This window comes from Haliotis asinina, chromosome 2 (assembly GCF_037392515.1).
Source record: "Haliotis asinina isolate JCU_RB_2024 chromosome 2, JCU_Hal_asi_v2, whole genome shotgun sequence".
Taxonomy (NCBI): domain Eukaryota; kingdom Metazoa; phylum Mollusca; class Gastropoda; order Lepetellida; family Haliotidae; genus Haliotis; species Haliotis asinina.
In genome coordinates this window covers 36,500,894-36,526,907 of record NC_090281.1, presented here as the reverse complement: position 1 = coordinate 36,526,907, position 26,014 = coordinate 36,500,894, and the positions used below count along the sequence as shown (strand labels likewise).

Genomic DNA, 26,014 nt, shown 5'->3' with positions numbered 1-26,014 from the left:
CCTTAAACCTGTCGTAGCGCTAGCAGCGTCTTGGAAGAGGATCCACATACTGCATTGGTGTCTTTGTTCTCATTTGTTCTTCTAGTCGTCTGATGGCATATTCCAGCTCTCTGTGGAATGTGAATAAGCGAGTGGGTTAGTTTTTAGCTATATCCAGCATTATCACGGCGGGAGATACCAGAGTGGGTTTCACGCATGTTTCCATCCTATTTGGGGAATCCAACCCAGCTATTCGCAGACACTCTAACCACTAGGCCTACACACCGTACTCACTGTAGAAAGACTGGTCAGGTGGTGCTGAACCAAACGCAAGTTGTGTCAGTTAATTTCTGAAATGTCTGATTCACATCAAGAGCTTCTTCACCTTTAGAACTTTGTGAGTTTTGACCCTATTCACCTTTTGCCTTTGGGTCAAACGCATTCAGTTACAGCATATTATTCTGTAAATACAGCTATTCTGATTTTGTTTGATTTAATCTTTCTTAGCGCATCTCTTCTTAGAAGAAATGTATTTTAAATTTTGGGTTCTTTGATAAGTTTCATGGTTCAGTATGTAGAACAATTATGCTCCATTTAGAAAAAAATGTAACACAAATTTAAGTACATATCTTAGATATAAAAAAAACACACACTTTCACCATGACAACAGTGTATGGACATTTCACTATACTGCGTCAAAAAATTTCGTACGACTTGTTCATTTTATAGGATATTTAGATAGCGCATGTATGCTCAAGACCCTGGCGTTTTCCCTCTCTCTCACTGGATGGCAATCTCAACTCCTTGGGGATCATACCACTCTTGCAGCCATTAGGCGCACCGATTCTTGGCGGCTCTCTCGCAATTAACCCGGTACCCGTGATAACAACGACCGACATTTCAATCGCTCTGGTAGTATACCTGTACAGTGGATTAATGCCAAACAATGTTTAAACAATGATACGAATAAAGGAGGCTGATTTTAGCCCATTGCAAACTTCGTTGTGGCGCAGAAATACTGGACAGTGCTGGCAAAGCTAGATAAATTACGTTGTATCCCACGTTCAACAAAGCCCACACCAGTGAACATGATCAAACGTAATCGTTCAGGCACAAAGACCTTAAGTGTGAGCTTTTCATACCATTGTTGAAAATATTAAGGTGGACAAAGTTTGCTTGTTTGAATAAAATTTGAAACAGGCTGTTAGAATAATTAACTGATTGCGCGGTGCGATTTATAAACAGCATGACTTTTTGTTTTGGTATGGCTGCGCAGCAAACAGAGTTTGTCGTCATGTTTTCATGTATCTACTTGGGGACAACACAATTTGGTACTGATGTTTGTTTGTTGCTTTAGCCCACATCCACTAACTTGCAGTCTCCTTGTAGACGGATTTGGATCAGACAATCCAGTGACTGTTATGGTTACCAGTGATCGGCGCAATGGGTTGATGGTTACATCAAGTCAGCGAACCTGACCACCGGATCCCGTTAGTAACCTCTCGCGACAAACATGTCTCGCTAAAGGCCAATTACTACCAGGATCTGAACAATATCTAAGAATTAACATATAATGGCCTTATATACCTACTGCCTACTGCATTGTTAAGAGTGATTCTATATCTATGTTAAGAGGAAGTACCTAGCCACTCAATGTATTTATCATAAATAGACGCCGCGTGAATACGTACTTTTTCCGCTGTTTAGAGTGGAATGTAACAGGAATGCACCCTAGACAAGGGACCCAAAGGGCGCCGTGCCAAACACAACCCTCGTTGCCAGGAACGGTGACTGCAGTTCATGTCTTCGTAATCGGCGGCAGAACTCCATACCTGTCAAGCCGGATACAAAGAACTTTAAAAGCTTTGTTGCTCTGAACTGAGCATACTCTGCTGGGGAAGTTCAAACACTGATCTGAAACTGGCAACAAAGGCTGTATTAACATTGTGCAGTGTTTGGTGTGAAACAGTACAACACAGATTGTGATCGAGTCATTAGCCCAAACCACAGAGACTCTCATTTCAGCTTACACCTTTCGAGGAATATGTTCAAAGTGAAATTCAGAATATGGATATTTTTGGTATTTGTAGTTGCTGTCCGGGGCCAGAGAGATCGGACCCGCGAGGTCGGTACCTATGGTTCTGATGTCGTCGAGGGTGTGGTCAGCGCACTGAGGGACGCCTGTATTTTCTCTGATGACATGCTGTTTTTCAGGCGTCTTGCTTACGTCGAGTCCAAAGATGGCGCCAGCAACGAAACATACCGTAAAGGGTATGACGGGGGCATATGGCAGGTAGGTGAATGTTAATGTTATGTGATTGAATGAATGGGATATTGTTGTATCAGTATGTGGATGGATGTACAATCGACCACAACCAATGACGCATTGCATGTCTCAGTATTAAAACCAACTCAGATCTCTAACCTTGTACAAAAATGTAAGTCAGGTAACTGATTGCCAATACCAAGCGATTAGGTCTGTGAGTGTAGGTTCGAATCCCGGATGAGACTCAAGTCAAAAGGTACTACAATCTGAATTTGAAATAGAAAGTGTAACCTCAAAATAAGATACAGTAGAAGCTGTCAAAACAGGCATCTGTCCAATCTGGCACGTTGTCAACACCGGTCAAAATATCAGTCCCGTCCGTGGCTTGTACATTTATCATCAACTCCACAATACGGCACGTTGTCTAGAGTTATTTCTTTAGTCCCAATGATTACTGTTTTAGATAGTTTCCACTGTAATATACAGCTGACCGCTTTCTAATGGTATCATGCATTCACTGGAAACAATATGTTTAAGAAGCTTCAGCCTTGGGTGCCTAAATTTCCCTTTTCAGTGTAGATGTATGCTCTTTCTATGATATTCTAAAGCGCAATATGCCTCTGTTGCCAAGGTACGGCATTTGTAAATATATATTTTACTTGCCGGGACACCAAGAATGCGTTGTGTTCAACGATTCCATGATGCAATCAATCCGGGACGCTGTCCGTCTTGGGCAAACACTTTAACTGCACAGCTACCATGCTGCATCTCATACTTGAATGCACAGAGTAAAGATCCACGATATATAGTCTTCTGTTGTTTCAGGTTGACGAAACAATGTTCAATGAAACTAAAACCAAGATGGGGAAGTCATTTTATGCAACGGTCACTCAAAAGCTTGGCATTGACTGGTCAAACGTGACCTGGTCTGACCTCCGCAAACCGCTCTATTCGGGTCTTGCAGCTGCCATGTACCTGCTAGGTAAGGGCGCGCCTTGGCTGATCCCCGCTGCCATCGATCAACAAGAACAGTATTGGAAAACACACTACAAAGCGAATGGACCCAACGGAACATTTGTCCCCCTTTCCAAAGAACTGGAATCAGGTTGGTACCTAACAATTGATCTTTTTGTCTATTATGAAAAAGTTCTAGCCAAAATTGTAATAATTGCCTTGTTGACTTTACAACAGAAAAACAGATCTTTCTGTCCATAAGAAGATAAGTATTAGATAGAATTTTCATGATTACCTCTTTCTTGTTGATGCAACTGAAACAGATCTTTTGGTGTAATTTTCAAAACAAAAAACTGTTCGCCATCATTTTTATTGTTGTTTCTTTGTTGGTCTTGCAAAAGTCTTGAAGTTTTTCTACTGAAATGAAAAGATATTGCCGTGAAGTTTCACTAGTACCTTGCTAGTTTTACTGTTGCAGCTTACACATCGTGGTATCGTCGTCGTGATTGTTTTGATAGATATAAGTCTCCTCAATACTGGAGGAAAGCTTTTTGTGATACAATTCATATTTCAAGCTCTGTATCAAAGTATGAAATGTCAGTTAAGCAATATTCCTTAAGACACACATTTTGTCGTGTAGGCTGCCATGTAGACGAACAAGTGGATCTTCTCTTCGTGATCGACACGACCCCAAACACCGTCTTTGACTCGGGTCACATCACCACGTTCATAAAGAATTACATCCAGTCTCTTCACATAGACCACGGCCACGCTCAGATTGCCGTTGAGAGTTACGGAAATGACCCCAAAGTGGACATCCCTTTAGGAACCTATTCTACCAAACAGAGCCTGTTGAACGCCATTGATGCCTTGACCTTTAATCCAGGGACATCCAATCTAGCCAAGGCCTTGGAGGTGGCGTCGGGGGTGTTCCTGCCAAATAATGGGGGTCGGAACAACGTTGCTAAGATAATCATCCTGTTTTCTAGTACCCCTATGCGCCTGACCAACGAGGGTGTCTTGAAATCGATTGCGCTTAAGAATCAGGGCGTGACAATATATACTGTGGGCACGGGGCTGAATAGTGACGCTCTGAGTCAGGTTGCTAGTGCCCCTTCTTGCGCCCACACCTACACAGTGGCGGATTATAGGCGGCTTGAGGAACTGCATCCCTATGTTGCACGTACTTCGTGTAGAGGTGAGAGACTTTAGTTTTACACCGCAATATCACGGCGTGGGACACCAGAAGTGGGCATCAAACATTATCTTACCTCACACAGAAATGTCGCTGTCTGATTGACTGAGCGCTCTTCTATTATTTGCAAACCGTGTATAAGCGAGGTACATTGCAATACATTCAGCTGCCAACAGCAACTCATTCGGTACTTTGTGGTAGTTTATCTCTTTTTATATCTCGAATAACATTAAATGACGTATGATTCCTCGGAAATTACCGATGTTTTGCGAATGGAAATCGATGGAAGGGAAATTAACTCTAAATCTGTTTTTCTTGTGTCGTCCGCAAATCTACGATAACATTTGACTCTCTTTCGTATAAATACAAAACGTTCAAATGTAGTCCCTGTGAATATAGAGGAGGGGAATTACATCGGGGCGACTTTACTAAGACAGTATCAACGGGGAAAAACCGCAGGATTCGAATCGTTTGATTCACACTCCTTATCATCCGATACCCATGCTTCAAACAGTTGTTCGCTGATCACGAGGGGACCATGGGTTGAGGTCCCTTGATGTCTGCTTATGTTCCCTGAGGACGAAGGGGAATCGAACGCGGGTTTTCGGTATGAGCAGCAAAAGCTTTACCAACTAGACCACCCCACTGCCCCGTGTGTACAGGAGAGGTTTCGTCATTGTGTATCCGTGACTTCGCATCCCATTTGTAAACTGATGCTCATAGCGTCAATCATTTACGTGCTTGCCCCAGACGCGATTATGCCGTCTGATGTCTAACGTGTGCGTCGTTAGACAACAACCCAAATATGTGCGTATTGTGTAATGTTAAACAGTGGACTACGATTATTACGAACTTCGGCTGACCACAGTTCGCGATATCAACCGGTTATAAACATAGTTTACTGTGTATGTCAAGTGCTCCAAGTCTTTATTGATCCAATGAATATTTACACGAACATTATCTAGACACCGATTGCATTTTACAAACTATTTCAGGAAAGAATGGTGGACAGATAAACAAAATGAAATTTATCAACAGTTTCCTTAAATTCAGTGACTTAAAAAAAGCAAAGTCGATATTGATATACCTTGCAAGTTAATGTCTAGACTAAGGCTTAGTCTCTGAATGAATAAATTATATTTTTGATAGTCACGAACATACCCATTTTAACTGACAAGGAGAGAAGTGAGATTTGAACCTCAGGAAATATAGATTCATTCAGTGCTTTAGCGTTGGAGGTATAGCCTGTGTAGGAATAATAATGTGGTTCAGGGACTGTGATAGTGACTAGTTAACAACCCTGCGTTCGATATTACAGTTGCTGTTGGATTACAACCTGGAAACTACAAGTACCCCTGTGGCTCGAATGTGTTAGTTCGAGTACAAAGCAGTTCGGTTGGAGCCACAGTCAAGGTAAACACGTTAGAATCAGTCCGCGTAAATCGGACATGGATACACGAAACCTGCGATATACGAAACCTGCGATATACAAAACCCTCGATTCTAAAGGATCCAACTGATATTATTTACATTTGGAAATTTCAAAAAACTAGTTGACTCTATTGGCGTTGATTTTGTTTTGCGCAGAGCATACAGATCACGTTCGTACAGGTAACTGAATGGTAGCGGCACATAGTTTAGAATGAGTGGTTTTATGCCGCTTTCAGCAAGATTCCAGCAATATCACGGCGGGGAACACTAGATATGGGCTTCACATATTGTACCCATATTGGGAATCGAACCCGGGTCTTCGGCGTGACGAGAGACCGCTTTAATCACTAGGCCACCCCACCGCCCCCAGCATATATACTACCCATGTTTAGCTGTCACTTAAAGTTCTCATTATATGGTATGTATGTATGTATGTATGTATGTGTGTGTGTGTGTGTGTGTGTGTGTGTGTGTTTGTGTGTGTGTGTATGTATGTATGTATGTATGTATGTATGTATGTATGTATGTATGTATGTATGTATGTATGTATGTATGTATGTATGTATGTATGTATGTATGTATGTATGTATGTATGTATGTATGTATGTATGGCTTTATTGAACATGAATTTCTCCACTAACTTGGGGAAACCAAGTGCAAACTTTATCCGGATGAATTGCACAAGGATCATGTGTCAGACTGCTAAAAAGCATGTGCAAATATCATGCATGTGAACAGCTGCCTTTTGGTGTAAAGTCTAGTTACGAATTTTCCAATTTTTACTGATTTTCATCATTTACTGAAGTCATGACAATGACATTTTTAACTTTGTTCATGTGTAAACAGTATCTTTGAACAGAATGGAACATTTTGCAAAAGTGGTCACACTTACACTAGTAAGTCTAAACCTTTGATGGTAGTATAGTTTTGAACAGGTGTTATGAACAAACGCTTTAAAAACAATGCTACCCCATCCTCCCGTTATTTAAATAGTACAATGGAAGCTGTCTAAACCGGCACTCTTTTGGACTGAAGGAATAATCTGGTTTCGACAAAGTGCTGGATTGTAGAATTGATGATAAATGTACAAGCCACGGATGGGACTGAGATTTTTTGGTGGTGTTGACAACATGCCGGATTGAACAGAAGCTGGTTCTTAAAGCGTGCATTGTATATTATAGTCTGTTGGCATCCTCACAGTCCTAAGTAAGCCTAGGTCCGGCCGATTATTGATGAGGACCGCTAAATATATGCACTAGATTTAAATTACAATTAATCTCATCGATAAAGCGTTTCCATTGATCATGAAACATGTGTGCTAAAGGCTGCATCTGCTGTGCGATTCCATGGAGGTCATAAACACGTGTGTGTGAATCAATAATAGTGATGTTACGAGAGGAAAGCACATTGATAGTTCTCTGGCATCCGTCACAGAACCACGTAAAAGAAAGTCAAGCGTTCACCTGACCAAACACGAGGGCTTAATGTACGTTCACCGAACTGAATCCAGCATCCCTTGTTCACTATGAGCCATATTTGGACATTCCCTTCCGTGTCTAGGATACAGCTGTTTGAGAGCTTTACCCCGAATGCAGAAACCCGATCAAACATCTTTGAGCAGTACTCTTCGTAGCTTTAGTAATTTATAACTGCGGAATTCCTGAATATTCCCAGAAGTCTCACGCTGATCCTCCGTACCTCTAGTCTCAAAACCACCCGTGACAAAACCACCCGTGATCAGGGTTAGAACTGGGTTTCAGCAACCGATGCATGTTCTTTGATGCCACTAACGGGATCGAGCGATTGGCCTCGCTGACTTAAATTTACACGTCATCGTATCCCAACTGCGTAGATCGATGCTCACGCTGTTGATCACTGGATTGTCTGATCTAAACTCATATCTCCACCATATGGCGTGAATACGTGCAGCCAACAAATAAGCAAACAAATTTCCCAAGTCCATTCCATAATGATGATGATGATGAATACGCTGAGCTCATAATCTCCCATTCCGCTGTACAGGTACACGTGACAAACGGAACGGCAGAGGTCTTTGGCAGCTACGTCAGCACTCAGCCAAGTAAAGATGTGAACGAAATCAACAATACAGTCACACCTGCACAGTCCACCGCCATCTTCATCCGGGATCTGAGACCTTTGACCCTGGCAGTGAACACGGAACACCGCCATCTTGTTTCATGTTCTGGGGATATCGAGATCACCGTGGAGCCCTCCGTTTCTAAGAGAACAGGTAGGTACGCTATGGAATAGGTAATAGGGAAATACGTAGCGGCTGTTACGGATGTGACGAAATATTATTTGTCGAATATCGCTTAGAATCCAAGTTCCAATGCTTATCAAGTAAAGATCTGGTTCGGAAGGAGCAACTCAAACTTCAAAGTTGCTGCTAACAGGATCGTGTTGAGGGGTTCGGCATGTTGCTTGATGCTTGTCGTATTTCAACTGTGTAGCCAGAAATAATTTAACTGACCATCATTTCAATGGAACGAATCCTTATAACAGTTACACATAGACTGCATCCTGGTGACTGGGTGGTTATTGTCCTCAGTTAAATTAACTCGTTGAACAATGTCTACCACTGTTAGAGCATAAGGATAAACTGGAAAGAACATTTCTTGCCTGTTGACAGAATGTCAGGACAAGAACCCTGATATTATTCTCCTCCTGGATTCCTCAAAGAATAAATCAGAAAACGACTTCAACAGCATGAAAGATTTTACCTCAAGATTCGCCAGTCAGTTCAAGATCGGCTCAGCTGCAGCTCAGATAGGCCTAGTGACGTACGCAGACAAAGCATCCAACAGATTCTGGCTCAACACCTTCACTACACAGGAGTCGCTCCAACACGCTATCCGCATCCAGTCCCTCAACGGAAACAAGTCCGACCTCGCAACTGCCCTGAAGTACATCAGAGAAGAAGCGTTGCAGCCCATCAATGGGAAAAGACAAAGTTCCAGTAAGGTACTTGTGATCGTGACCGGAAGTCCGGCACAAGACCCTGTGGAAGTCCTGAGACAGACTCGGTTAATCAAAGACGAAGGCGTGAGGATCGTTGTGGTTGCCGTCGGGGATGCGGCTAAAGACCCTGTGATTCAAGCGACAGCGTCTGGTCTTGTGCATTTCCAGAACGTGTCGAGGTACAGCGACCTGCCCCGGGTTGCTGGCAAGGCGGTGGTAGAGAGCTGTGGAGGTGTGTAGTAAATGGGTCGATGGGGGATTGGGGGATTGGTTGTCTAGATGGTTACTAGTGTGTCGGTTCACAAGAAGGACGAATCGGTTGAAGGGCTGGTTCATAGGGAGGACTAACTGGTTGAGTGAAGACTATTGATTGGATGGGACTATTGGTTTACTGGTTCACTGACTGATTGCCTGTGTTTATGTAGAGAGTATGCGTGATTGAGCACATGTTTGAATAAGCAAGTGAGATCGGACTTAGCCATATCAGATGTTGTGTATTGACACTTTTACAATATATCAAACAGTTGAAATATCTTCCTCCACGGGACACTTCGCCTTCTTCACCGTACCCTTAAAAATACCGAAAAGAATTGTGTTTACCTAACTGTTTATACGGCCATGTTATTCTTAGATGTTCAACTCGTCTGTATGGAAAACGGACTACAAAGGACCTGCGGTATTGAGGATTTGCTGTCGAGTCAGTTTGCATCTTTAATTGTCCCAGGTAATCATACTGCCGACACACTTGTGAAGAGCCCGGTCAAACATCTTTTGACCCGTACTGTCTAGAAGTATAGCTTTAGAGTTCATGATTCATAGCATTCTAAGGTGATTATCCTTACCTTTATTCCAATACCAGTTGCCAAACCTCCATTCCATATTTCTGTCTTGTCCAACCATGTCTATGAGGAACAACCCACCACACTCCTGAATAACGTCGACCACTGTCTTCGAATCTCCAGAAATAGCATTAATAGTTTTAACCTTGCCACAAACTACGTTCATTGTTCGTTGCTCATAGATGACGATGACGATGATGATGATGATGATGATGATGATGATGATGTTTCAGAACACGGCGTCATTCCCAACAGCCCTTGCAGTATTCGCCTACCAGTCCCTCTTCCCATAGAGCGGTTCCCCCATCCGACCGACAAAGACAAGTTCATCCTCTGTGACAACCATGGGCAGAGCTACCTTGTTCTGTGTCCTCCCGATGAAGTCTTCAATGCTGTTACAACAGAGTGTGAACGGCCAACATCTCCACGACCAAGCACCTCACCCATCGTTCACCCTGTGACGCATTCACCCTTCACGACACCACCTCCAGCATCACCTTCAACACCAGTCCCAACTGGAACAGCGTTGCCTTCATCCTCCAACCCTTGCTCTGGGGAGATCATTTCTAAAGGTCTGTTCTTCCACCCGTATGTCCCCGACCCCCACAAATACATCCACTGCACTGGAATGCCTAATGCTTCCAAACTGGAATCGTGTCCAGCGATGAAGGTATGGCGACAAGCGACCACGCAGTGTGAAAACGAGTACATTACTGACGAGGTTGGTCAAGCTGTCACGTCCCTGCCTAACCCTTGCATGTTTGGTACCCCAGGGTTCTTCCCCCACCCATTCGACAAGAACGCCTATATCCAGTGTGATGCCTGGGGAGAAGGCTTCCTGAAGAAGTGTCAGTCTGGCCTGCAGTTTGTTCCAGGACAAGACACGTGTGTGCGGCCTCCGAGTACCTAGACGGTAGCCTACGATGACTTACAGATATGTTACAGATGAGGATGAGGGTGACGACAACGCCCACGATTATGAAGATAATGATCAAAATGAGGACGACGCTCATAATGATGATGATGATGATGATGATGATGATGATGGTGATGAGTCCCTGATTAGTGAACAGCTTGGTATAGTAAAAGAAATAAGGGCCTTGTTAGTGAATCAGGGATAGATGTGGGATGAGACGAGTTTGACTGTTCTAAAGAATATAGATTATGTTGATGTACCATAAGTTGTTTAATGTATTAAATGTTACTCTCTGCTGTGACTTAAGGTGAATGATTGTTTTGTGAAAACAGACAAAGTCACTGACAAATGTTAAGGTACACTTGTCAAAGCTGGTTTGATATCTTCGAACTTGTGTATTGTGGGCCGTTCCAACTAAAGGTTAATAGTATCAAGGAACAATAATATGCTCTTCATCCTTCCTTACTTCCTCAGTACATCCTTCTTACGACAGGCACTAGAGTGAATGAATCAGTGAGAAATGGTTTTCTCCGCTTTTAGCAATAATCCAGCAATATCACTGCGGCGGACACCAGAAAAGGACATTCTACCCAGTTTTGAGAATGGAACCCGGGTCGTGACGAGCGAACACTTTAACCAGTAGAATACTCCACCGCTCCTCAAGCACTAGAGAGTGGATGACCATTCTAAGCCAGGTGTTCTTATTTAACGCGGCACTCCAGCCATATATGGCGACCTGCACATAATCAGGTCCAGGGGATCCAGTAATTGACATTCATCACAAGCAGCGACCTGAGTAGTTAGGATTCGATTTGATTCATCAACCAAGTCAACACGCATGATCACACGATCCTATCAGTCGCGTCTTTAAACTGGTAATGATAGGCTGTTAGAGGCACTGGTCAGTGAAAGGCAGTAGAACATGGAAGGCATCAGCCAAGGGCTGCAGTTGGATATGGAAGACGATGGGCACCCGGTAATGGTAGGCAAAATGTGAACAGTACGGAATTGCTTCCTACATTTCTCAGCTGTCTTTACATTATCTCATCCAGGTTATCAACAGATGTATCACGTGTGTAGTGAATGTCAATTTCTCACGTGCAAATCGCACACCTGGCTGTTCTACCAGCAAGTGCCCCCACGTACAAAACAGAGAACAGTGACAAAATGATGAGGCAAATCACAAGAGTTAGTCTGTCGATTTCATGTGCAAAATTTGTTTTGTTTGCAGCAATTAGATTTTGTGTCCCTGAGCAATTCGTCGATCTCAAATTAAATCTAAGGGACTGTAAAAGACGATGTTTTCAAAAGGGAGATAACTTTTGGTGTGTTACTTGCCAGATCAGTTCCTTACTACTATCTCTCATTCAACAAAGACGTTCGGGTGTGCTCACTATTGAGATGCAGATCCCGAGGACGCATGCACCCGTGCACTCACACACACCTGGATCCCTATACGGACAGGCTGTTAAACGCCCAATACGACCTTTCTTTAACTTAGCTCAGATTGAAGTTTTTTCAGCAATTTCGGCATAGTATCATGGAAGTGATTGGAACATTTCCTCTCGGGGGTTGTTAGTTTTTTTGTTTGTTTGTTTGTTTGTTTGTTTTATTTCGTTTGTTTGTGATGTTTCCTATTATTGTAAACAACGAAGTTTTGATCAAAGGTTCAATCAGATTTCAAATTAAAAGAAATATTTTCTGAAAATCGTCAATACAATTAGGTGCCAAACACAATAATAACAATGATGATATTGTGTCCATAACATACAAGGAACAATGCTCCGTGAGGTATACAGCACTGGTGAGTCTCACATTGATTTCTAAACGGTTTACCCATTTCTGAAATGATATAGATCCAGCGTGTCCTAACTTAGAGTAGGAATTTTCCAGTTATATGGCGCCTATCTTTAAATAATCGGATATGGACCAGACACTTCAGGGATCAACAGCATGAGCATCTATCTGCGCAATTCGGAACCGATGGCATGTGTCAAGCCAGGGAACCCAGGGAACCTGACCACCCGATCCCGTCAGTCGCCTATTACGACACGTATAGGTTACGCAAGACCAATTCTAAGCCGGATCTTCACTGGTCCCAATTTAGATAAAACCTGAGTTTGTAAACAAATGAATGCAAATAATTACCTAAGGTCCTGAAAAAACGACCCAATATAAAGAAATCATGTGTCCCCAACTCCATTAGACACATGATTCACCTGAATAGTACGTACTCATGGTGATGACAGGGAAAATGAACTTCCGTCACTAAATAGAGCAGTTTAACTACATTTGTTGCAGATTTAACCACGGTTTATAAACATACAATCTGGCAGCGCACCAGAAATACACTTCAGCTGCCTTCTTATCATAGTTAGCTGCCGCTCATTACTTACCCTTACTTACTGTCTATTGCATTCGGGTTTTTTACGCTGCCTGTCACTGCCTTCCTTCTATCTACCACTGTCCCATACAGTGTGCGAAACAGCCACTGACCCGTTTGCTCGTGGCTAGTAAAAAAGCGACTGGCCAGTGAATTTTGTAGGGTTTTCTAGTAAATACACCACTCTCTTAAATATATCGACTTGTTAAGTTATAGTACACTTTTGCATCATTCAAAATCTTTTAGATTCCGATCTGTTAATAAAAATAGTTAACCATATTAGCAGTTTGATGATGTAACGAGTGTGATGCCGACAATTTCGGGCAAGTGACTTACTTTGTGGTCTAGAAACTGTCATGCTTACCTACCAGACTGACTAGCAAAATCGGGAAACACTGGTTTCATGCATGTTATGACCTGTCGTTGCTTTCTGTTCATAATTCACCATTGCTTAAAACTGTCTTCTCCCTGTAAATGTTCACAAAGTAGCACCGTCAACATCCAGTACTTTTTCTGTGGACTCCCTCAGTCCGCTACCGCCATGTCCAGCTGCCCTTCACTATCCATCTTTGCCTGCTGTTCAGTAATACCCACTACTGTCTGCCTCCTATCACAGCCACGTCTTAATCATTTTCTGCTGCCACCATTCCCTTCTCCCTTTAAGTATCTACTGGAATGACGTACAAAAGAAACGATACCACCCTGCTGATTTTCTCGTGTGTTCGAAAATGTATCTTGTTAACGTCGCATCCAACACTTGAACTGTATTTGCGCTAAGTTAGCGCTCACAAATACTTCTGTATGATCCTATACCAATCTTATATGCCTTGGGCCTGTCCCTGTCAGCTTCCTACCGTTGTTTACCTTTCACTCTCTACTAATATCACTATCTTCTGTCTGTCATTATCTCGCCTAATACCTCGCTTCTGCCTGATGCCCATATTGTCTACCTTTTATCTCGGTCTCGTACCTTCTCTCGTAACTCAGCCACCTAACCCGCTCAGCCAATGCCACTTTGTGTGCTGGCGATTAGGTGTCTGACTCTGAGGGCGTGGGTTCGAATCCCAGATGGGGCTCAACCAAAAAAGTACTAGAATTTGTAATTTACAATGAAAATGAAATCTCAAATATGACACATGTTGCATTTGACCACTTTCTAAATGGCATTGTGTAATATTACCATATTTGGAATTAATATGTAATGTTATACCCGCGACTATTTTCCCTGAATCTTGGTCAATCGGAGTAATTGAATAGCATGAATAATTATGGCAGGATTACCCTCCTTAGCATATTTAGTAAAATCTTTACCTATGTCATTAAAGAAAGACTGTGGACAGACACTCTGGATAAAAGAAAAGAAGAACAAACGGCATTCAGAGAGGGATACTCAACAGCTGACAAATTTGTTATTCTTCAAACAATTTTGCAAAAATATTTATGCAGTAAGGTCGTAAAGTTTATGCTCTGTTTGTATATGTCTCGAAAGCATTTGATTCGGTAAATAGAAATAAAGTACAGAATCACTTACGAATGCATGGTCGGCGTAGGAAAATGAATACATTTTTTTGCAGTGTTTCTGAAAATGTAAAAGGTATGTGTAAGACATAATAACGATGTCTCAAACCCGTTTACAATCCACTTAGGAGTAGGACAGGGCCGTACTTAAAGTCCTCTCTGTATAGTTTCTTTATAATGAATCAGCAACTCAGTTCAAGAAAGCTGCAATCATGGCATCCAACCACCCCGATATTACGCAGCTGTTCTTTTTTCTATTGGCAGACGACATCATAATTTATTATTTTCCAGCACAGAAAGAAATTAATGAATTAGAGATTTTTTGCGATAATTGGTAAGTAAGTGTAAACATGCATAAGACGAAAGTTGTATTTTTTAAGAACTGATGTCACAATTGGTAAGACATGGCTATAAGTTCTTCAGCTCGGAGGGTAACATTTCTCGTTTATTAATATCTTAACCATGTCTTATATTCAAATCAGGTGATTGTAAGTCATGTCGAAATCTTCAAAGACAATACAACCTTTCAATCATGAAAGTATAACAGATTACAGCGTTTAATCCATTAGTGATATGGCCATAATTGCTGTCTACACCCTAGCACTGCCCATTCTATACCTCAGTTATTTCCTGTCATTCTTTTCTCCTGTGAGGTATCACCTGAACATCGCTGTCTCTGAGTATACCTCGTATCATTTTGTACTGTGTGCTTATTAGGTCAGTTTTTAAAATACGTCCTTAGTTTCTACTCAACACCTATCCATCCCCCATGTATATGGTCCCACGTACTGTGTAGCCAAAGGTACAACTGACTACAACGCTCCATTGCATCCGTGTTAACATTGTCCTCGTTCTGTCACTATCTGCTGCCTGTTAGTGTCTATTCCAAATATTGCCTTATGGATTATGCTTGTCTGTTGTTTATGTGTCACTTCGTCTAGTATCTATGATCATTATCTTGTTTTTAACTCTGTCTAGAACGTGATATTGTAACTAACTGTTTCTAGCTCCCTGAACTTACGGTCTACTATTAATAATGTGCTCAAAGCTAACACACAATATAATTACTTTACCTTTGGATAGCCCAACCTGCCGTGAGGCGGTAGAAAGTTAACAGACACATTACGTATCCCACCGGGCACCCATTTGGTGTGTGAACAGAGGCCAACAAAATCACTTGCCTTAGGTGAGACCACATGCACCACATGTGCTTCGTTGTGGGTTAGGACTGAAGTCCTAGAAACTCTCAGGAGTCAGACTACCAAACACGGCCACCCATTCAAGGACTCTCCGCACCCAACGATGCTTATTTTCACCTGTTTTGTGACCTGAGCTCAAAGCTACACACCACCACATGGTAACCGTCTCTGTTCCAAGGATTACGAGACGACTTACAGCAAGTGGACAGGCGATGTAGTGTATCTATACTATTACGGCTTGGGACGTCGCGCATACTTTAAACACAGGATTATTTGGTCCAGATTTTGATTAAATGCAGAATATAATCTGGTCTGCCCCACAGTCCCTGAACCACATTCGTTTGCCTTCTGCCTACCCCTCTCTGCAATGCTAAAGCCCTAAGTGAAGCAGTTGTAAATTCAGGATTCAGCATTTCCCATCTGACTGGAGTTCCTTTTCAGTTTAAAATGTTTCTCATTTTGTTACTATCAAAATAATACACATTCAGAGACTAAGCGTTGGGTCTAGATATTTCTGGAGCCAAACAATGAACGACCAAACGCAAGCACAGCGCAATGTACACTACCAGTAGGAATTCTGGTTCACTCATATACAATATACTCATATAACAAGCTTTCGGTGCTGCTGGGTTCGGCTGACACAAGGCTGGACAGAAATATAGATACTAGCTTGATGAGCCCCCAACCCTCTATGTCAATAGGTCGGGCAGTCTCCCGTTATCAGCTGACCTGCTTTGGAGACTAGACTCATCCCTAGTGTGTCCCCATACCGGCAGATGCTAGTGATAATGATATGTTAACGAGGGGTACTTGGACGTCTGTAACAAGGAAAGCATCGGACTAAACTGAAAACAAACTATACATTATGCATTATGCATTATGCATTATGCACTATGCACTATGCACAGAAAAAAACCGTTCTATTCTATCTTGATCGAGTGCAGTTACCACAACGCATAGAGCTTGTGTACCTAGAGACAACCTAGCCTCAGGTCTGGGCAATCAGTAATCTAACTATTTAGACCTGTGTTACTGTTTCGGCAATGATGTCAATATTCATGTGTGAAAACACTTTTTAGGTGAACTGTTACTACTGAATCGTGAAAAGTGTTTGAAATCCACAATCCACTGTACCTTTATGAGCATTGATAATATGTGTTTGTAATGAACCACATGTTTTTATGTGACTGTAATATTACTGTATAAAGCTCCATTATTCGTGTTTACATGGGTTTGAAATAAACTGTTTATTTTAAGCCGTGATAACGCGTTCTTGAAGCTGACATGTGACTCTAATACACCTTATGAGTCTCCATTACGCGTGTTTAAAATGAGGTTTGACATGAACTATCATTTCGTAAAGCCTGATAACGCTTGTTGAAAGTTGACATGTTTGATGTCAAATGTAACTACTGAATCGTGATAACACGTGTTTAAAGTCTACTAGCCCTAAATGATCAGTGATAACACGTGTCTAAAGTCAACTATCCCTTTATGATCAGTGATGACAACTGTGTATATTGATAGATACGTTTGAAATGAGCTTTAATTTTGTAACTCATTCTTTCTTAAATTTATCTTGAATGCATGCACAACTGCACATGTGACTTCTTTTTTGATTTTATACTCGCATTAACTACACGACTGTCTTGACTTAACAAGGAACTTTCTTACAGACTTCACACTCACCCCGGAGGTGGGCAGTATTGGCAAATGAATGAATACATAAAAAATACCCGTGAAGATCCGCGTCAGAATTCTCAGCAGCCTAAACTTGTCGTAAGAGGCGACTAGCATGATCTGGTGGTCAGGCTCATGAACTTAGCATGCACACGTCGTCGTACCATAGATCGATGTTCATACCATTCATAACTGTATTATTGAGTCCAGACTCGAATATTTTCACACCACCCCCATACAGCTGAAATATTTCTCTGGGTGGCGTAAATCTAAACTCACTCACTTTGATGCAGGAGCTTGCTGACTGACAGCAACTCTTTCTTATTAAAAGGAGTTATGCTGGTTACTTGACCAAAGAATATAATGGGGCATCAGCGACTGGTTATAAACAACATTACGTACGTAATTCGCGGCGTTTTCCTCTCGCTTTCTTATATTGTTTATTCAATGATGAATCATAAGATACAACCCTATCAAGTATGAACAAACAATCCAAACTACACCCAACATCTACACCCATCGTATTTCTATTTCTAAGCTTCACAGAAATTACTTTGATCTGGGTCAATGGTCGTAGTAAGAGAGTCACGGAATACGCAAATACAGTCATCTTTAATGAGACAAGGGTGGCACAAAGTCAGCTAAATGCTCTTTAAAGAGACACGATGTAGGCAAAAACTATGTTTTTAATTAAATGGACATGACATCGTGTCAGAAATAGGAGCATTCGGAAACCCTTACACTTCTCATATTAGAAGCTATTAACAAAGGGGAGCATGTCAGAGAAGCTCCGACCCAGATGTATCTCAAACACCCTCTTTAATTAACGACGGCGAGCTTTGCTTCTAAGCTCTATAGGTATTCTTACCTTGCCCCACGGTGACCATCTAATGTCCCCCAAGTTATTAATATGTTGACCCCACCATACCCTCATATTTAAACCCAGAGGTTATCATTTCATCTGTGTCAGCCTCATCTTAGACAAGAAGCCAACCATAAATAGGGTTATATACTGAACTTTCGTCTTTGTCAGGTGGAGGCCCTCCGGAACGGTCTACATCGCTTAGCCCTTCACTGCCTGACGGTAGACAACGTTGCTGAATCAGCGCAAAGGAAAGATGGTTCGGTTATTCATCTCAATCCTGCTTCTGGGTTTGATACAAGCCCAGACACTAGATCAGACTCTAGTTCCTGGGTCCTATGGACCGGAGGTTGTCCAAGCTGTGGTGAACAGGGTCCGAGAGTCATGTTTGTTCCCCGACGACAAGTTGTTCCTCAGACGCCTGGCCTTCGTGGCATCACAAGATGGTAAAGACGCTAAGACCTACAGACCTGGCTACGATGGGGGAATTTGGCAGGTAAAGTACCTCTTACTGCAGAATACTCGCTAATCTCTTACAAGATAATCAACTTCAGTCCAAAATCCATTTAAAGGAACAGATCGAAGTGTCGATATTGATGAACATGTTACTGTATATTTATACACCATAATTAATAATAGTTATAACTCTAAATACTATTGGACGTTCGTGATTACATATTTGTTGAAGTATGTGCATTATTCGTCAGATCAGCATAATGGGTTATTTAACACAGGCACTGACTACGTTTCAAACAAAGAAGGAACATAACATAGGTTGTCAGGATAAAATAATATCGACGTAGATAATCAAAAGGGCATTTGTAATGCACTGAATTCCCCACCATGGAGGGGCACGTTCAAAGCGGAACCGTCAGTTTATTAATTACCCGGATAACCTGATAGCCTGTAATTTATTAGGTTTTAAGGATTTCGAGAAAATGTATTGAATTCTTTATTCCAGATCGACCAGGATAAGTTCAACCTGATCAAGAACTCGGGCACCCTGTTCGCGGACGTCAAGTCACAGTTTGCCATCGACTGGAATACAGTTCAGTGGTCAGATCTCAGGAAGCCTCTGTACTCCGGACTGGCTGCTGCTCTCTATCTGACCACCATTACCGAACCCCTCCCACAGGGTGTGGAGAAGCAAGGCTCTTTCTATGGGAAATACTTTTTCGTTGATCCCCATGCTGCAAACCTTTTTTACAAAGGCTCAAAGAGCTTCGATATTGGTAATTATTCTTTTGAACTTGTTGATGATGATCAATTGTCACCCTGATCTATCTTTACGAATCCATACGCATTAAGCAATGTTCCTGCTGTACGGTGGTGGCCAGTACTGAATCGAGTCTTGACCAGGAACTCCTTTTCACATGTTGAAGAACAGATGTTAAGGTTAACCTTAGTAAAGGAGCCACGGGGGTACGGTGAAAGCCATGGTCCTCAGACTGACCACCGACTCACCCTTTCCTATCCAGGAGCGGCTCGGTAGCCAAGTGGCCAAAACATTAACTCGTCATGCCCATTTCCCAGGCTCAATTCCTCAAATAGGTACAATGTGTGAAGCCTCTTCAGGTGTCCACAGCCGTGGTAATGTAAGAAAATTGCTAAAAAGCGATGTAAAACCTTACGCATTCACTCCCGCTGTGGCCTGTTACGATGAGCCTGGGTTCTCAGGAGCCGGTTCGGTGATTGCATTGCAACAGACTCTCCCATGAATATGTATTCATGTCTAAAACATCAATAATGTTTAGTACTTGTCATATGTATTGTATTTAATTTTTCATTGCACTCATTAATAATTATTGTGTGTTACTTCCAGTCTGTGCAAGGACTAACCTCGATCTTGCCTTCTTGGTGGATGCCTCATCTAGCCAGTCTCCGGAGGATTTCGAAAGTGCCAAAAAGTTCGCTCATGAAGTCGTCGACAACTTTAAAATAGGTACAGATGATGTTCGTGTCGCTTTCGTGACATTCAGCACGGGCTTCAAATCCCAGTTTGATTTCATCCAATACAACGACAAAGCTGCTCTCCAGAAAGCCATTGATGGCATCGTTATGATCAATGGGGAAACAGATACTGATGAAGCCCTGAACTATGCGTCTGAACACCTCTTCACACCCGCCATGGGTGCCAGGGACGGGTCGTCCAAAGTAATAATCCTCCTCACGGATGGCCAGTCGAGTAACCCAACAAAAACCCTTTCTGCAGCTTTGGGCGCACGGAACAAAGGCATCACTATTTTCGCCATTGGTGTTGGCGATGGCATCGACAGCACAGAGCTGAGGAATGTCGCCAACAAGCCCTACTGTACCCATGTGATAGAGCTTAAGGGTTACTCAGACCTTGGTGCTCTCGTTAGTCAAATTCAGCAGGTGTCCTGTTTAGGTAAGAGTTGATTGATTGATTGTTTGTTTGGTTGGTTGGTTGGTTGGTTGGTTGGTTGGTTGGTTGGAATCATGTCTGAAATACATTTTCAATGTTAGTATCGGGGATACAAATCATTAACCGCTCTTTACAATTCATGAAGTGTTGTCTGTTCCGAGTCTATTGCTTTGACAAAAGAAACACTAGATGTACACGGACACGTTTGCCCAAATCTTAGAACAGGAGTATTGCATGACGATTACTGACAACTGCCCACTTCTCATATCCCCCGCTGTGATACTGCTGAAACAGTGCTAAGTCTGGCGTAAAACCAAACTCACTCACTCCGATATCCATCTTAATTTTCTATTTGACTTTTGTCAAATGAAAGTACGTTGAAGTTTATTCAGGGCAACGACCCAGGAGCAAAACCACCACTGACACAGTATGCCGTATAATTCCCTTTTGAGTAACATGTTTCCTGGTTACTACAACCATTTTCAAATTATAATGTCAATGGATACTGAACACCAAAAGAAACGCAATTTTCGAAAAAAGAGAAAATCTCATAAAATATGCGTTAATGTTTATGTCTTCCATTCAAAACCTTGATAAAAATCAGAGATGCGTTTCTTTTGCTGATCAGCATAGTTTTACGCTGTGATTTTCAATCTGTAGCGCCCGCTGTCCTCAATCCCGGTACCTACAAGTACCCCTGCTCCAGTGGCGGTCTGTACCAGGTCTTTACCAACGAGTCCCTCGTACAAGTAACGGTAAGTGGAGCATGTTGGATTCGGGTCAGTGTAGGTTACCGAGACATCCCCGTTTTCTTATCTGATGACTGCCGTTATATGGTCAGGATTAATTACCGTTTTCCGTTTTACCGCAGTTTAAAACAGATACCAAGCAGCCCAGGCATGTCCTTGCCGTATCCCCCTTAAAGCCGAGCACCAGGCATGTTATTAAACACTTTTATGTAAACTTTCATACCCTTGTTTGTTTGGTGTTCAGGAATATTCCACCTATATGGCGTGATCTGTAAAGAATCTAATCTCGACCAGACAATTCAGTGGTTGACATCACGAGCGTCTATCTGCGCATCAAGGATACGATGACATGCAATAACCAAACCAGTGATCCTGACCACCCGATCTCGTTAAACAGGAAATCGTACAACCTACCGTTCGTCTCCGGACAGATGATATATCAATGAGACCCAGGTCAGCCTGGATTAGCGGAGCCCCAAACTATTGTCCCACAGCTGGGGACAATGACCTTTATGGGCAGTGACTGTTATATGTTTCAGATTGACGTTACAGATGGTATGGTTGATATCTATGGATCGCTGAATAATCCAACACCTAACCAAGCCGGTAATGACTTTTCCAGGTAGGATGCATTTATCAATGGGGATATTCACCGAGAACAGTTCCATTGGGATGAATGGTGTTGCACTATATAAAGTTTTATAGAATATCTAAATGTGAAACAATACAGCTGTTATAAAATGAATAAAATTCAGTTTAATCGATAAACGGTAATCGATACAGCACTGTTCTCCGATACCTCGCCCTGTAAGACAAGACGGCAAATGCATTGCTTGACATATGTCGAAAAACATAGAATTATAGAGAATTTGTTAATCTATAAAATTGTCATTCTTCAATTCAAAGGCGTTATTCATTAAAAAAAACATTCCGATTTATGAAAAAGGCGTTCGGCAACAACATGAATGTTGAAAAGGTACCAGAAAGTCACAGTCAAAGCACGTTTCAATATATCTATGTTTCCCTGTGGAATACATTCCCTCCTAAAACGTGATGTGTACTGTCTTTTGTGCATCAGTTTATTTCTTTTTCAGTAATTCAGTAATAGGTGCAGCATCCGTGGTTCTTATTGACCAAGAAACCAAGCCACTGTATCTCAACATCACACCTACCGGGCCTCCTACTGGCTGCACCGGCAACTACACCATAAAGATCGGCAACGTTGAGAGAGTCAAACCAAGTACGTTGAGCATTACTTTCTAAACAGAGATGAAGGGTATCTTACTGGTTAAAACGGTAGCTGGTCACGCCGAAGACCCAGGTACGATTCTCCACATGTGTACAGTGTGTGAAGCTCTTTCCCAGTGTCCTCCGCGGTGACATTGCTGGAATATTGCTAAAAGTGGCGTAAAACCATACTCACTCACTTACTTCCTAAACGACTGAGCATGACTGTAAGCAATGTTCCAGCAGTAAAAAGTCGGATGTACGAGACATGAGTTTCACATATGGTACCCATGGCTAATCAAACGCTCTAACCCCAATGGTATCTCATCGTCACAATTCCTAACAGAACATGTAGAATATAAACATCATGGCAAAAACCTATAGATATAGATTTGATCGATATACCAGCTAACAATATTCCAGCTATATGACAGCGGTTGGTCAGTAAGTAACTATAGACCAGACAATCCGATGACTGACATCATGAACATCGATCTACGTGAGTCAGTGAGCTTTACCATCGGATACGGTTAGTACAGGTGCGGATACAACTTTCTGATGAAGGAGGGGAGCACACTGTTGAGAAAGGAGGGAGGAGTTGAAGGTGTACACTTGAGGGGGTTTTCAATGGTCATTTAATGAACTTACAGGACGAAATGGGGTGTGAATCCTCATATGATTCGTAGACATGGGATATCGAACAGCGACTCTTCAACGGATACCATAGAATAATTTGTAAATCGTATTACAAAATGACCTTCTTGTTTTTAAACACTTCCAACAAAGGTTAGAAACTTTTAAACTTCCCTCGAAAAAACATCATTGTGTAGTCTGCTTCAGTGAGTGACTTAAAGCCTGGCGCGCCACTGAGGATGCTAAATCCTTCCAAAAATGACAGTTCAATAATATGAATATTTACAGCGTCGATAAACACTCGCATGTTAAAAAGTTATAAAGTTAAATATTTGTTGTTTATTATAAGAACAAGGTTAAAGGCATGGATTTCTGCATTTTGTTTCAGATGTTAACGTTACATGCGTCGAACGTGATGTCGTCACAGCCTGCTCTATTGCAAACATTTACGAACATCTCTACCATTATCAACGTGCCCCTTGTAAGTAGTGTTATGGGGAGAAGTATAGTCTGAGGGCGGCTATTCAATTAGAGATAGTGGGAGTATTTACTCACGTCAGCCACGTTAATAGAGTCACCGGAAATAGTACAGTCACACGTCAAACATATAAGAAGTTGTACCGGAAATATTATGGTCTCACATGAGCTATGTGAGTAGTATTGTACCGGAAGTAGTATAATCTCACGTCAGTCATGTAAGTAGTGGTACCAGATGTAGTCCAGTCTCACGTCAACAATGTAAGTAGTTGTACGGGGAGTAGTATAATCTCACATCAATCATGTAAGTGGTGGTACCAGATGTAGTCCAGTCTCACGTCAACAATGTAAGTAGTTGTACCAGGAGCTTACGTTTACCTGTAAGTTTATTCTGTGAGTGATAATTAGTTGCACTAACCAATGTCTTGTACTATTTGACAGACAGCTTCATAAACCCCTGTGTTTTTGGTCGACCTGGCTACATGATCCACCCATTCGACCAGACCAAGTTCCTCATCTGTGGTCCAACTGGAATCGTCTATGTGTTCCAATGCGACCCCCATTACGTATACGACCCAAGCAGAATGGACTGCATCCCCGGAGAACCGAGCACCCAGATCCCCACTACGACGCCAACAACACCCGCCTCCACCGTCACCTCCAGGCCCACATCCCGTGTGACAGACGCTCCTGGCCTCAGTCCATGCAGCGCAGCTACGAAGGGTCAGTTCTTCCCCTACCCTCCCAACCCTGCTAAGTACATAGACTGTTCCAACTGGCCTCATTACGGATACATCAAGGATTGTGACAAGGGTACCTACTGGGACCAGAAAGACCTCACCTGTACTTACAAAGATGTCGTGATCGATCCTACCACCAACACGTTCGACAAGAATGTTCCTAACCCCTGCCACAACCCAATGAAGCAAGGAGATCTGTTCTACTACCCCCACCCTACAAACAAACATATGTTCATCCATTGTGACCAATACGGCGACGCATTTGAGAAGCACTGTCGAGACACGCAGATATGGCGTCAGGACTTACTTCAGTGTGTGCCACAAGGGCTCCTTATTGGCTAGCTTCTCTCTTCACATTTAAACCAAGATAAAAATTATTTATCGTCAGATACGTATGTCGAAATCACCAAATTAAATTTATACACAAAGGACAGCTCTTCTGGTAAAATCCGGATAGTATGGCGCTATATTTTATGCGGACCATTTGCCGGATAAACACAAAACAAATATTTCACATCAAGAAAAGAGCACACAACATGTGTTAAAATTAACCTCATGCTGATGTTTTGGAAAATTTCTATTTCATTGTGGTCTGTGAGAGAAGTTCTGTATTCATGAATGAAAGAAACTAAGTGGCGCAAAACTTTTGGCTTAGTTTTAAACCATGTTAACCTTGGTTCATTTCTAGTTAACCAGATTCAAGTTTGTATATGTCATTCAGCATGTGATGAAAGATCTGTAAACCTGACCATGTAATAAACTCTTTTCTTTGAAGTGGTATAGTTTTTACCTTTATAGGAGTAGCTTTAAGCGATATTTCGTCATGTCGAGTGACCGAGGTCGATTCCCAAACCAAATCACTATCCATTGTGTTGCACGGAACTGCAACTACTACAACACATATTTACTATTGCACTCAGCCTCTTGGTGATACCATACCGATACACACACAGGGAGTGGTATAGCCGACATTTTAACGAAACATGTCTAAAGACGAGTGTTATAGAAGGGTGTTGTTTTGAGAGTTTGACCGATACGACTCATGTACATGATATCGAGGTTATTACTCTGAATAGTGGGGAAGGGAAGGAAGTAGTCTGAAGAAAACCAGGGTTTGATTCCACACATGACTACAACCTTTGGTTGCTGGCGTAAATCAAACTTCACTCAATCCCAGAATCGGGAATATATTAGTAACAAGGGAAACAAAGCAGCTAACCACTGTTGTGAACTACAGGAAGAGGACCGTAGGGTTAGTCTAGTGCTGAATCGTCAAGTCGAAGGTCCGGGTTCGATTTGCACATGTGTACAACGTGCAGGTGTCATGTCATTTCTGGTGTCCCCGATGCCATAATTCTGGAATGTCACGGAAACGGCCTAAACGCCCAGAGGACACCTAGAGGAATTGTATGCAGGGTGCATGGTTTGAGGACAGTTTTTGCATAGCATGTGTAATAGGAAAGGGCGACTCATATAGCAGGCATCGAACTACAGAGAGTGAGTGAATATGATTTTACTCCGCTTTATATTACAGCAATATCACGGCGCGTGATATTTGGCATTCGAACCCGGGTCTTCGGCGTGACGAGCCAGCTGTTTAA

General features: G+C 42.2%; 2 protein-coding genes across 2 annotated transcripts; both read left to right on the top strand.

Annotated features, from left to right (window-relative positions):
- The first annotated feature begins 1,584 nt into the window (after positions 1-1,584).
- LOC137273674 (collagen alpha-1(XII) chain-like) lies at positions 1,585-11,024 on the top strand. Its single transcript, XM_067806467.1, has 8 exons — positions 1,585-2,272; positions 3,071-3,350; positions 3,840-4,397; positions 5,713-5,807; positions 7,848-8,076; positions 8,476-9,036; positions 9,436-9,528; positions 9,877-11,024. The coding sequence occupies exons 1-8, from the start codon at positions 2,024-2,026 to the stop codon at positions 10,551-10,553; spliced, it is 2,742 nt and encodes a 913-aa protein (XP_067662568.1). The 5' UTR covers positions 1,585-2,023; the 3' UTR covers positions 10,554-11,024.
- A 7,150-nt stretch (positions 11,025-18,174) lies between these two features.
- On the top strand, positions 18,175-25,191 carry LOC137273673 (uncharacterized). Its single transcript, XM_067806466.1, has 8 exons — positions 18,175-18,697; positions 19,163-19,433; positions 20,024-20,590; positions 21,248-21,342; positions 21,876-21,958; positions 22,431-22,576; positions 23,585-23,677; positions 24,115-25,191. Exons 1-8 carry the CDS (start codon positions 18,458-18,460, stop codon positions 24,753-24,755), a joined length of 2,136 nt encoding a protein of 711 aa, XP_067662567.1. The 5' UTR covers positions 18,175-18,457; the 3' UTR covers positions 24,756-25,191.
- The last annotated feature ends 823 nt before the right edge of the window (positions 25,192-26,014 follow it).

Excerpts from the sequence above, each read along its gene's own strand:
- LOC137273673 (XM_067806466.1), top strand. The coding sequence starts at position 18,458 with ATGGTTCGGTTATTCATCTCAATCCTGCTTCTGGGTTTGATACAAGCC. Across the intron at positions 20,591-21,247 it reads TCAGCAGGTGTCCTGTTTAG|CGCCCGCTGTCCTCAATCCC; the intron begins GTAAGAGTTGAT and ends TTCAATCTGTAG. Across the intron at positions 23,678-24,114 it reads CCATTATCAACGTGCCCCTT|ACAGCTTCATAAACCCCTGT; the intron begins GTAAGTAGTGTT and ends ACTATTTGACAG.
- LOC137273674 (XM_067806467.1), top strand. The coding sequence starts at position 2,024 with ATGTTCAAAGTGAAATTCAGAATATGGATATTTTTGGTATTTGTAGTT. Across the intron at positions 4,398-5,712 it reads TGCACGTACTTCGTGTAGAG|TTGCTGTTGGATTACAACCT; the intron begins GTGAGAGACTTT and ends TCGATATTACAG. Across the intron at positions 5,808-7,847 it reads CGGTTGGAGCCACAGTCAAG|GTACACGTGACAAACGGAAC; the intron begins GTAAACACGTTA and ends TCCGCTGTACAG.